Here is a 12,999-nt window from a genome sequence, read left to right on the forward strand (position 1 = left end):
ATGTTATGCAAAGGACATTTCACTACATATTTCCAGTTGTTTAGTACCTAGGTGAAACACTAAAAAAATAGGAGATTTTGACATTCTAAGGTCCTGTAATTCTATGAAGAACTTAATCTGTCTCCCACCTAAGTACTCTGTGCTTAGGATTGGTGTGCAGATGGGATGGAGAGAACTAACATCTTTTAAGCATGTATATATCAGGAACTATGCCTAGTACTTTAGGTACATTTTCCCTATCCTCACAGCAATCCTTTGAATTATATGTGGTTATCCTTATTTTATACAGGAAGATACTAAGGTTCAGAGAGGTTAAGTGATTTGCCCGAGTCTTCACAGTTAGAAGAGATTCAAGTTCAGGTCTGTTAACTCCCAAGTCTGCTTTCTTGCCAGGGTTTCTCTCTCTTTTCCCTAGTCTTAACAATCAAGGCTATTGCTAGGAGCAGGAGTACCTTGGGCACGGCCACACAAGGGAATTTGGCTTTCTCTGGTTCTAAAGTTCTTGTGGCCCTTGTGATTCTAGATGGAAGTGTTTCTCTGGCAAGAACTTTTTATCAGTAATATTTAGCATGACATATACAAACACATACCCATGTTTTCAAATTTGAAAATTTTAAACTGGATTATTAATGTTTTTCTTTGTGGGATGCTTTTAAAGGTTACAGCAATATCTCAGTTTACATGAAGACTCAGTTCTGTAGTTAGTGGGTGAGGTGAAAATCATTAGGACAAAATTATCTTCAAGAATCTCATGGGAAGGCATCTTGTTAGAGAGCCATGAGCTTCCTTTCTTTAAGTCCAACACAGTTTTTCCTCCCCTGTTGAAACCTGCTGAGCTTCAAAAGGCGTTCCTGTGGTGGTTTCTCATGTTGAGTTTCAAATGATACAGTTAGCTTATATTTGGGGGTATGTTCAGTGGTAATTCAAATCTTTAGACACCAGAGTCTTATTCAGCATGGTGAGATGCTTACAGTATTTTAGCTATTCTGAAACCTAGAACAAGAGAAGGAATAACAAATTAATGTCTTATTTTGGTGCTTATTCTAACTCAGTGGTTTTCAGAACTTTACAGAATCACCTGTAGGACCTGTTAAAGCACAGTTTACTGGGTTTTACCCCCACGGTTTCTGGGATTGCAGTTCCAACAAGTTCCCAGGTGAAGATGATACTGCTGGTCCGGGGACGTCACATGGAGAACTACTGTACTAATTGAATGGAAGCAGGTGGAATCACTTGTCCGTCTTCCTTTCACTGTCTGTCTGCCTTTCTTGCCCTTTCATTTTTAGGCTGAGTGGATATAGTTGAGTTAGTTTAAGTTAAATTCAGGGACTGTAGCTCAGCCAACTCTTTATCCCACTGCTTAGCTTAGTATTTGGCCCAGAATAGGAGTTCAATAGATTCTTGTTGAGTGAATGATTGAGTAAATTAACATGTATAATGGAAGGGTTTACAGCACATGGACACCATTATTACATACCTAGTCCATAAAAACTGCTTATTTTCCTGAAAAGTAGACAGTCTTTAGATCAGAATATTATATTTTAGGACTACATATGGTGATGATCATAGATACCAGGAAGTATGCAGTTAGGTAAAGTTTTGAGACACTTGCGTTTTGGAACCTGTGGTGTGAATGGGAACTGTGTATGTAGATAGAGCTGGGTGCAGGAAGTCTCATCTGTTTTAGAATGACCTAGGCAAGTCTTACAGGGTTTACAGTCTGGTTTAGGTCAGAACTAAGCACTGTTCCTGGGAGACTGGAGCAGCACTGGAACAGCATATGTCTAATCCAGACTGGGTGCTGCTTTCTCATTTCTGTCCTTCCAAAGCACTGAGGAATTCAGCCCCCATGATGCTAAAGACTCAGTGAGACTGTACTGCAGGGTAACTCTGTAAATTCAGATAGTTGTACAGGAATCTTACCATGTTATAGTATTTGATAATTACATTTTCAATATTAAGTTAAAAAATCACAGAGTAAAAAAAATCTCAAAAATATATTTAAAGTTCAGTTTAAGAAATCATTTTCTTATGTAGTCAAAACAATATGATCATTTTTGACAAAATCAACAAGTCTTTAGTACAAATTGAGTATTTGTTCTCTGAAATGCTTAGGACCAGAAGCATTTCAGATTTTGGATTTTTTTTGATTATGTAATAGTCATATTGTAGTTACTGATTGAATATACCTAATCTGAAAATCCAAAATTTGAAATTCTCTAATGAGCCTTTCCCTTGAGTATCATGTTGGTGCTCAAAAGTTTCAGATTTGGAGCATTTGGATTTTGGAGTTTTGGATTAGGGATGCTCAACCTGTATCATTTAATAACTAGTCCATATTAAAAGTACACATTTGTCCCTACATCTTTATTTATATATTGTTTGTTCAAACTAGGATCCAGTCCAGGGTCACGTATTATGTCTGGTTATTATGTTCCTTAAAATTCATTTAATCTAAAATAGTGCTTTCTCATGATATTGCCTTGTCAATTGTCTTGTAAAATGTCCTGCCTTCAGTATCTGTTGTCCGTTTAAAGTATATTCAACTTGCTCTTTTACCTTTATATTTCCTGGAACCTGGAAATTAGATCTAAAGGCTGGATTAAGATAAAATGGAACATTTTTGCCAGGAACACATCATGGGTGATATGGGCTTCATGTTGTGCCACATGAGGAGATACATAATCCTTGCCTGCTCTACCATTGATGATGCTAACAAAATTGATTACTAGATTAAAGTGATGACAGCCTGATCCTTCCATTGTAGTTATATTTTCCCCTTGTGACAAGAGAGTATTCTCTATGGTATTATTTTGATGCTATATGAATGTTCATTTTCATATTATCTGTTTTCCTAATGCTTTTAACACCAATTGATAATTATTGCCTGAATCGGTAAATTTACAGAACTGTCATTATTCTAACTCTGTCATTCCTTCTACATTAGCTGTCATTTGACTAAACACAGCTCTTCTTTATTAACTGGGACTATTCGCTGCCATCAAATACAGTTCTGTTGGACAGGCAGGTTAAATGTTGAATTTTTTACTTTTTAATTCCCAATTTCAAAGTAAGGAGTTGATTTCATAGACAACTTCAATGGTGGCAAATGAACTTTTTCCTTTCTTTCCTTTTTAAAAATATTTTTGTGGACGAATGGAGTTTCATGAATTGAATGTTTCAGTTAACTACAGTGATTATTCTTTTTATGTTTAATTTGTTTTTGTTTTACATTCAATTTATTAAAACGATTGCCAGTGATAGTCCCTTGTAGTTGGTTCCTATGTTCTTTAAATATAACTCTCCATTAATTCTGAGCACTTTCTTGCTTCCTTGCACAGCAAAATGCATAGGCTTATCTTGCAGCTTCCTTGTCCCAAATGTCACTCAGCCACTTCACTAATAAGCCCTAGTTTCTTTTGGTGGGAATGGTATAGACATGAAAATCTTATAACTTAGAATATCTGTGGTGTGCTGGGATGACAAGGTTTATGGACCTTTTCAGTAGTCTACTTAGTTCATGAATTTTTAATATTAAAACTGTATATAATGAAAATTCAGATAGTAGGGGAAAACTGTATTTTGAAAAATAATAGGATGTATTATATACTTAAAAATTGCTAAGGGAGTAGATTTTAAGTGTTCTTACCACAAAAAATGATAAATATGTGAGGTAATACTTATGTGAATTAGCTCAATTTGGCCATTCTACAGTGTATACGTATTTCAGAACACTGTGTTATATACACCATATGTAAAATTTTGTCAATTAAAAATGCATTAAAAATTAAAAAAGGGTTCACATTGTATTAATGATTCAATTTTAACATTATGTTTTTAAGTAGCTACTTGACTTTATAATTGTATTTTTTCTTTTACATTGAAAATCTGGACTACCAATAGCAGACACTGCTTTATTTTATAATACAAAGAAAATGATTTCAAAATAATATTATCAGTATTACTATTAATAATAAAACAATGAAGTTTAAAATTTCTTGTGATTATTTTTGTAGTATAGATTGATTTTAATGGAAGAATTAATTACCTTTGTGTTGATCTCATTTTATTACTTTCCTTTGAAATATGTTTTGTTTGTTTTGTTTTTATCACAGGTTGATCATTTTGGATTTAATACTGTGAAAACTTTTAATCAGCGGTACCTAGTAGCTGATAAATACTGGAAGAAAAATGGTGGATCGATACTTTTCTACACTGGTAATGAAGGGGACATCATCTGGTTTTGTAATAACACGGTATGTGCAGATTCATGACATTCCAGTGCTCAATTAGACTTTTATTATGATAACTTGGAAGAAATGTTTTGCAGTGTATATGACCAAGCATTACTGTTCTTAATTGTAAAGTTCTATAAAAAATAACAAAAAAATTAACTCACTAATAATAGAAAAATAGCAAAAGTACATGAATAGAAAGTTCACAAAAGAATTAAATACAGATATCCAATAAGTCTACATATTCAGCCTTCAAGAATTACAAATGAAAAGGATAATGTACAATTTTTGGATAATTGAATTATTTTATTTTATTTTATTTTATTTTTCATGGACTGCCTGAACATCCCAGAGAATTGAATTTTGCAAGTTTTTTGTTTTTGTTTGGCTTTGTTTTGTTTTTAAAATCCCAGCTTATTTCTAGAGTGAACAAGGATATAAAGGAAACAGAGATAAGAATGTTACTGTGTACAGTTTATTTTGATTATGGTCTCTAGAAGGTAAAAACAAGGGCAGGAATTTTTCTATGTTTAGTGTTATAGTGTCAGTGTCCAGGACATATAGAAGGTGATAAACATCTGTGAAATGAATGAGTGAATAAAACCTAAACAAAACCAATGCAAATGAGAAAAAAATATACAAATAAGGATGGGAAAAGGTAAAGGTGTAGCTACATTTTAGTTTAGCTTTCCTGTTCTACCATTTTCTTTTATTTGTGAGGGTTAAAAATAGTATATAGCCTGTTAGCTTGCTTCCCTGACTATATTTTCTATCGCCTTTTATAATGCTGAAATCCATGAACAAAACTTAATTTCGAAAGATATGTGAAAGGAAGAAATGCCCCTTTTCAACGTGTCAGTGCTGTGACGAGAAAATGTCAACTTTCTACCAAAAAATTAGTTGTGAACTACCTTAAAGTGGGGAATGAATTATGTCTTATCCCCAATGCCAATGTCTGGCATGATGCTTGGTAGTCAGGAGGTCTCAGTAAATGTTTGTTGAACTGATATATGAATTTAAAGTAAAGATATGAACCCAATTACATTGTTATTGCATTTCTCATTTCTGATTATTTCCTTAGGAATGTTAAGAATCTAAGTAAGTTAGCTGAAATAAAATAATTCCCAGAGAAATGAGATCCTAGGATGCCTATTTCTTTTAGATCAGTGGCAAGTGAAATCAGGACCTCCTTTCCATCAGATTCCCATTCTGTTATTCTGTGAAATAACAGAGGCTGCCTTGTCTCTTTTCTCCTTTTAGTGTGACTTTCGTTTTATGTGAAGGCCATAGGGTAACTTCTCCTCTCCAGTGATTTTTCCAGTTTCCATTCTCTTTTATTATAGGCAGGTAGCTGTTCCTGCCTTCACTAGGCATTACTCTGACAGACACTGTGGCAGAACTTAAGGTTTGCTGGGGTATCTCTGTTCTCAGAAGTGGTGGAAAGGAAGAGATATTCAGTGTAGGAACAGTTCCAAAGAACTGATTAGAGGCAGGTCATAGAGGAGCAGATCCTGGCCCGTCTCCAGGCCCAGAGACCTTCCTTTACACACCAAAATGTTCCAGTGCACATTCACTTCTGGACATTAATTTGTTGAGAGGCAGCAATCACACAGTGGTCAAAAGTGAAGGCTTCAGCCAGATTGACAAGGTTTGAATGCTGATTTTGCTACTTTGCTGTGTGACTTTGGGTAAGTTTCTTGTTCTGTGCCTCAGTTGTCTCATCTGTTAAATGGATACAGTAATAATAGTTCATGGAGTTGTGTAAAGACTTAGAGAAGATTAAGGGACTTGCAAGCACATAATGTTAAAAGATGTTGATATATTACATGAACCTCTTTTGAAAAATAAGAATACTCCTGAAATGGATCACTTATTACTTTGTGAACTAGTTCAATGAAATTGCCTCCTCTCAAAGCCTGAAGTCAATTGCACAGAGGTCTGGACATTTTAATGGATGATCTTTACTCTTAAGATACTCATGGTCTGGTGTGTGTGTGACATACATGTAAGCAAAATTTGCGGCACAGTACCAGGGACATATACCTAGCACAGTGGTGTTGAGAAGGGGGAGTGATCAGCACTGCCAAGGTGGGGCCAGCAGAGGTGGGCATGCTTGAGCTGGGTGGTTGCAGGATTTGTAGTTACATGGCAGGGAATGAGTAGATTCTTAAGAGAGAAAGTGGGGGTTATTGAAACCATCACAAATATCTGGTTAAATTCTCTATCCTTACATGTGTATAACTCTTCTAATTGTTCATTTATTGATCAAAACAAACAAAAACACTTGAGGTTCTTAGTCTTTGTTAGGGAGCAGGAACTCACTAAATAGCAACAGTGTGCACTAGGAATGACAAATAGTTTTAATCTGTGCTAAATCTAAATCTAATCCTTTGATGCTAATTACCTAGAATGCTTTGTTGAGAAAAGATTCTGAGGCCACAACTGAGTAAGTGAAAAAATGAAGTGATTGGCTAATGACCAGATATAGATGATTCTAGCAAGGAGATCTAACAGTTCTTGATGATGGTGCTCTGGAGCCAGACACCTATGTTTGAATCATGGCTCTGCTGCTTACTAGCTGTGTGAATGTTGAAGGTTATTTAAACTCTTGTGCCTCAATGTTCTTGTCTATAAAATGGGATTAATCAAAGTGCCTATTTCATAGATTGCTGTAATATTTAAGTGAATTAATACATATAAAATGCTTAGAACAGTGCCTGACACATTATAAACACTGAGTTATTTTAGCCATTGTGAGCTACTATTTATTTTCTAATAAATAAGATTAATTGAAAACCCTAGGGAGTTTAGTATGCTTGTTTGTTTTGTTTTCTCTTTTATGTTGTCAATGCCTCTGAGTAGACAGCTGCTTTAGATATCTTTAGCTCTTTCCTAGAAGATTTGGCAAACAGTGCAATTTGAAGACCATTTTTTTTTTAAAGTTGACGTTGCCTTTTATTTTTATTTAATTTGTTTTCTCTCCATTATGGTTTTTTTTTCTTGACTTTTATTTTAGGTTTAGGGGGTACATGTGCAGGTTTGTTAACTTGGGTAAATTGTGTGTACTGAGATTTGGTGTATGAATGATCCCATCACCTAGGTAGTAAGCATAGTACCTGATACGTAGTTGTTGAACTCATGCTCCACGCCCACACCCCCTGCACTGTTAGCCCCCAGCCCCTCTAGTAGTCATGCAGTGTCTATTGTTCCCTTCTTTGTGGCCATGTGTATTCAGTGTTTAGCTCCTGCTTATAAGTGAGAACATGCAGTGTTTGGTTTTCTGTTGCTCTATTAGGTCACTTAGGATAATGACTTCCAGCTACATCCATGTTACTGCAAAGGATATGATTTTGTTCTTTTTAATGGCTATGTAGTATTCTATGGTGTGTATAGACCACATTGTCTTTATCCAGTCCACTGTTGAAGGGTATCTAGGTTGATTCTGTGTCTTTGATATTGCAAACAGTGCTAAGATGAACATGCAAGTGCATGTGTCTTTTTGGTAGAATGGTTTATTTTTATTTTTATTTTAAATTTTTATTTACTTTTTAATTTTATTTTTTGTAGAGAAAAGGGTTTCACTATGTTGCCCAGGCTGGTCTCGAACTCCTGGACTCAAGTGATCCACCTGCCTTGGCCTCCCAAAGTGCTAAGATTACATGCATGAACCACCACACCTGGCCTATTTTTCTTCAGGTGTATACCCAGTAGTGAGGATTGGTGGTCTGAGTGATAGTTCTATTTCAAGTTATTTGGGAAATCTCCAAACTGCTTTCCATAGTGGCTGAACTAATTTATATCCTACTAACAGTTTATAAGCGTTCCCTTTTCTCCACAACCTCACCAATATCTTGTTATTTTTTGACTCTTTTTAGATAATAGGCATTCTAACTGGTATGAGATGGTATCTCATTGTGGTTTTAATTTGCATTTCTCTGATGATTAATGATGTTGAGCATTTGTTCATGTTTGTTGGCCTTGTGTATGTCTTCTTTTGAAAAGTGTATGTTCATGTCTTTTTCTCACTTTTTAATGGGGTTGTTTGTTTTTTCTTGTAAATTTATTTATTTTATTATTATTATTTTTGAGACAGAGTCTCGCTCTGTCACCCAGGCTGGAGTGCAGTGGTGTGATCTTGGCTTGCTGCAAGCTCCGCCTCCCGGGTTCACGCCATTCTCCTGCCTCAGCCTCCTGAGTAGCTGGGACTACACGCGCCCGCCACCACGCCTGGCTAATTTTTTTGCATTTTTAGTAGAGACGGGGTTTCACTGTGTTAGCCAGAATGGTCTCGATCTCCTGACCTCGTGATCCGCCTGCCTCAGCCTCCCAAAGTGCTGGGATTACAGGCATAAGACACCACGCCCGGCCCTTTTATTGTAAATTTAAGTTCCTTATAGATTCTAGACATTAGGCCTTTGTCAGATGCATAGTTTACAAATATTTGCTCTTATTCTGTAGGTTTTCTGTTTACCCTGTTGATAGTGTCTTTTGCCGTGCAGGAGCTCCTTAGTTTAATTAGGTCCCACTTGTCAGTTTTTGTTTTTGTTGCAGTTACTTTCTGGGACTTAGTCATAAATTCTTTGCCAAGGCTGATGTCCAGAATGGTATTTCCTAGGTTTTCTTCCAGGGCTTTTGGGCTTTTTATAGTTTCCAGTTTTACATTTAAGTCTTTTATCCATCTTGAGTTGGTTTTTGTATATGGTGAAAGGAAGGGGTCCAGTTTCAATCTTCTGCATATGGCTTGCCAGTTATCCAAGCACCATTTTATAGAATAGGGAGTCCTTTTCCCATTGCTTGTTATTGTTGACTTTATTTTAGATCAGGTGGTTGCAGGTGTGTGGCTTTATTTCTGGATTCTCTATCCTGTTACATTGGTCTGCATGCCTATTTTTGTACTAGTACCTGATGTTTTGGTTATTGTGGCCTTGCAGTATAGTTTGAAGTCAGGTAGTGTGATGCCTCTGGCTTTGTTTTTCTTGCTTAGGATTGCTTTGGCGAGTCAAGTTTTTGCTGTTGTTGTTGTTGTTGTTCTATATGGATTTCAAGAGTTTATTTGTTTATTTTTCCTAACTCTGTGAAAAATGATGTTGGTAGTTTGATAGCAATAGTATTGAATCTGTAAATTGCTTTGGGGAGTATGGCCATTTTAACAATATTGATTCTTCCTATGTATGAACATGGAATGTCTTTCCATTTGTTTGTGTTGTCTCTGATGCCTTTCAGCAGTGGTTTGTAATTCTCATTGTAGAGATGCTTCACTTCCTTGGTTAGCTGTATTCCTGGATATGTCATTCTTTTTGTGGCTATTGTAAATGGGATTGTGTTTTTGATTTGGCTGTTAGCTTGATTGTTATTGGTGTATAGACATGCTACTGATTTTTATACATGGAATTTGATGTATAAACATGAAGTTGTTTTGTCTCTTTTAGAAGCCTTTTGGCAGAGTCTGTGGGGTTTTCTAGGTGTAGCATCATCTCATCTGTGAAAAAAAGATAGTTTGATGTCCTCTTTTCCTCTTTGGATGCCTTTTATTTCTTTCTCTTGCCTGATTGCACTGGCTAGAACTTCCAGTCCTATGTTGAATAAGAGTGCTGAGACAGAGCATCCTTGCCTTGTCTTACTTCTCAAGGGGAATGCTTCTAGCTTTCGCCCATTCACTATGGGTTTGTCGTAAATGGCTCTTATTATGTTGCAGTATATTCCTGCAGTACCTAGTTTATTGAGAATTTTTACCATGAAGGGATGTTGAATTTTATCGAAGGCCTTTTCTGCATCTATTGAGATGATCACGTGGTTTTTATTTTTTAATTCTGTTTATGTGGCGAATTCCATTTATTGATTTGTGTATGTTGAACCAACCTTGCATCCAGGAATAAAGCCTATATGATTCTGGTAAATTAACTTCTTGATGCTGCTGGATTTTTGTTTGCTAGTTTTTGGTTGAGGGTTTTTACAACTATTTTCATCAGGGATATTGGCCTGAAGTTTTCTTGTTTCATTGTGTCCCTGCCAGGTTTTGTATTGTAATGATGCTAGCTTCATAGAATGAATTAGGGAAGAGTCCCTCCTCCTTATTTAAAAATAATTTCAGTAGGATTTGTACTGGCTCTTTGTACATGAAGACCATTTTATACATAATATTGATTCTAGGGCTAGAGTGTCAGGATAAAAAGACATGGATGACTAGTGGATGAGCAACCTGGGATTATTTTTAATTGTTTCACTCATAAAGTGTGAGATTGATACGTAACAGTAAGACAGCAATTATGTCATTTATTTGTAGAACAAACATAAATTGTGCAACTTTTTAGAGTGCTCTTTTTGGTCTGGCTTAACACGTATTTCATATGGTTTGCCAAAAGGTTCAGTGACTTTCACATACTGATTTTATCCTGTGATTTTGTAAACTCTTCTTAGGGGTTCATGTGGGATGTGGCTGAGGAACTGAAAGCTATGTTGGTGTTTGCTGAACATCGATACTATGGAGAGTCTCTCCCCTTTGGTGACAACTCATTCAAGGTAAAGATACTTTTTACTGTTAAGTTACAAGTTTTTTGTTTTCATTTTAGAATAGTTTCTAAATTACATGCCCCACTGTGAGATAACTTTAATTTGAAATGCCTAAAAGCTCAATAGTTTATATTTAGTAGTTTCTTTTTAGATACAATTTGAACAGATTGAGGTTTTTTTTTAAAGCCATTTTATTATAATTCTTAATGTTAATCAGTTTTTAACTTGGTGTGCCTCAGGAAGTTAAATTTTACTCTGTGGTGCGGAGACAGTACAGGGAGCTTTTTACTATTTCAAAAATATCAGTAAACAATTCCGCTTTATAAATTGTACACTTAAATTATTGAGCCTGCCACTGGAAAAAATAAAATGGCATAACAAATTTATCTGATGTTTTTAATAGAATAAAATCAATAAAATAAGGACAAATAAGCTGTATGATGCATTAAGGCCAACTGGCCCCTTGGATTCCCTTTGAACATTTCCTGTTCTCACAGGAGCTTTGGCCTTTGTCATAGACTCTGTATCTAATAAGCCAGGAGACTTTTTCTTCAATGGAGTCATTCACGTACTTCTACCCTTGTGACTTTGGCTACATTAATTTGCCACATGTACTATTATTTACTTAATATTTTTCTTTAATCAACTCACTTTTTAAACTTAGCATTATCTTAACCAAGGGCTCTATGTACTGGTTATTCTTTCCAAATTACACTAAAATGAAGCAATAAATGTTCCATTAAAAATGTTTGTGTGCTTCCTAAGACCACCAGTATATACATATGCTTTTGGGAACTCTCAGCTATAAGGACTTGGGGCCAGTCCTTTACTCGGCTGCCTGTTTTGAAAGGAGTTTTTTATTTTTAAAAGGGAGGTTTTACTATCTCATATTATAAATAAATACATGAGTAAAAATAAGTAAATGTGTTGTGTTGTAAATAGAAAGTGGGATAATTTGCTGATATTTGTTGGGCTGTATGGGAAATTCATTCTTTAGCTTGATATTTTGCATAAATATCTGATTAAGGGACTTGACAGGTCCTGAAACCTTGGGAAGCAGTTAGCTTGTTATAGATAGAAACATAACTTCTTCTCCTAGGTTTCTGTGATTGATACTGTGTTAGCAAAATGGAGCCAGGGGCTCTTTTTGATATACTTCTTTCCCTTTGTGTGCTCACAGAATATGTCAGTAGCATGAGGGATATTACAGATATTATGCAAGGATTAGAAAAAAAATGCACTCAACTGTACAGAGTGCCACAAAAACTAGAAGTAAAGGATAGTGACAGACAGGGAGAGAGGAGGTAAGAAGGCATATATCTTGGAAGAGGGGGGAAAGCTAAAGGAGTAGGAGGCATATACAGGAGATAGGAAAGATGGGATCTGTGTGATTCAGTAATATGCCAGATGATGGAAGGAATCAGAATGGTGAGACCAAAGCATGAAAGTCAAACAGGGTAGCCTAATAGAGTTATGTAGCTGTATTAGTTATCTATTGCTATGTAAAGATGTACCTCAAACCTTATGGCTTAAAACAGCAATAAACATCTATTAGTTTATAGTTTCCATGGGTGAAGAATTAGGAGTAGTTTAGCTAGGTGTTTCTGCTTCAGGGGGTCTCATGAGGTTAGGATATCAGCTGATGCTGCAGTCATCTGAAGGCTTGACTGGGGCTGGAGAGCCTTTCTACTCATATGGTAGATCATTCACATAAGAGATAAAACTGGTACTGGATGTTGACAAGAGGCTGCAGTTAAGGGCCTACTTGAGTTCATTACAAGGCAACTAATTTCCCTCAAAGTTGGCAGTGCAGGAGAGCAAGGTGGAAGCTGCAGTGTTTTTTTAATGACCTAACCTTCGTAGTCACGTATCATTACGTCTGCCCCATTCTGTTAATTAGAAGCAAGTCATTAAATCCCATTCAAGTTCAAAGGGAGTGGAATTAAGCTTCACCTTTTAAAGGAAGGAGTGTCAAAAATTTGCAGACATATTTTAAAAGACCTTCTTAGCCTTCTCAGCTCAGCAGGACACTAAGCTTCACCTTCTGCAGTAGGGAAATTGTCTTCATGTAGAGAGCAGGACGATTATCAAACTTAACATTATGAGTTTTCCTTTTCTCAAAGATCAATGTCTTGTGTTGCCTGTTTTCCAATACCTGAAAATAGTTTTTTTCTTTCCAATTTTATAGTTGTTTAAAATAGGTAGGCTACTTTGTTTCAGTTGTTGATATTGCTTAGGTCATACATAATCTTTC

The 12,999-nt window shown here is 35.9% G+C and overlaps 1 protein-coding gene across 1 annotated transcript in view; it reads left to right on the top strand.

Moving 5' to 3' along the window:
* The window catches only part of PRCP (prolylcarboxypeptidase), an 82,067-nt gene that overhangs the window by 42,511 nt on the left and 26,557 nt on the right, over nt 1-12,999 (top strand). The window contains exons 2-3 of the mRNA XM_010362877.2: nt 4,116-4,256; nt 10,653-10,754. Coding sequence (XP_010361179.1) covers nt 4,116-4,256; nt 10,653-10,754 — 243 coding nt within the window. The remainder of the gene's footprint in view (nt 1-4,115; nt 4,257-10,652; nt 10,755-12,999) is intronic.

This window comes from Rhinopithecus roxellana, chromosome 15, assembly GCF_007565055.1.
Source record: "Rhinopithecus roxellana isolate Shanxi Qingling chromosome 15, ASM756505v1, whole genome shotgun sequence".
NCBI classification, from domain to species: Eukaryota; Metazoa; Chordata; class Mammalia; order Primates; family Cercopithecidae; genus Rhinopithecus; species Rhinopithecus roxellana.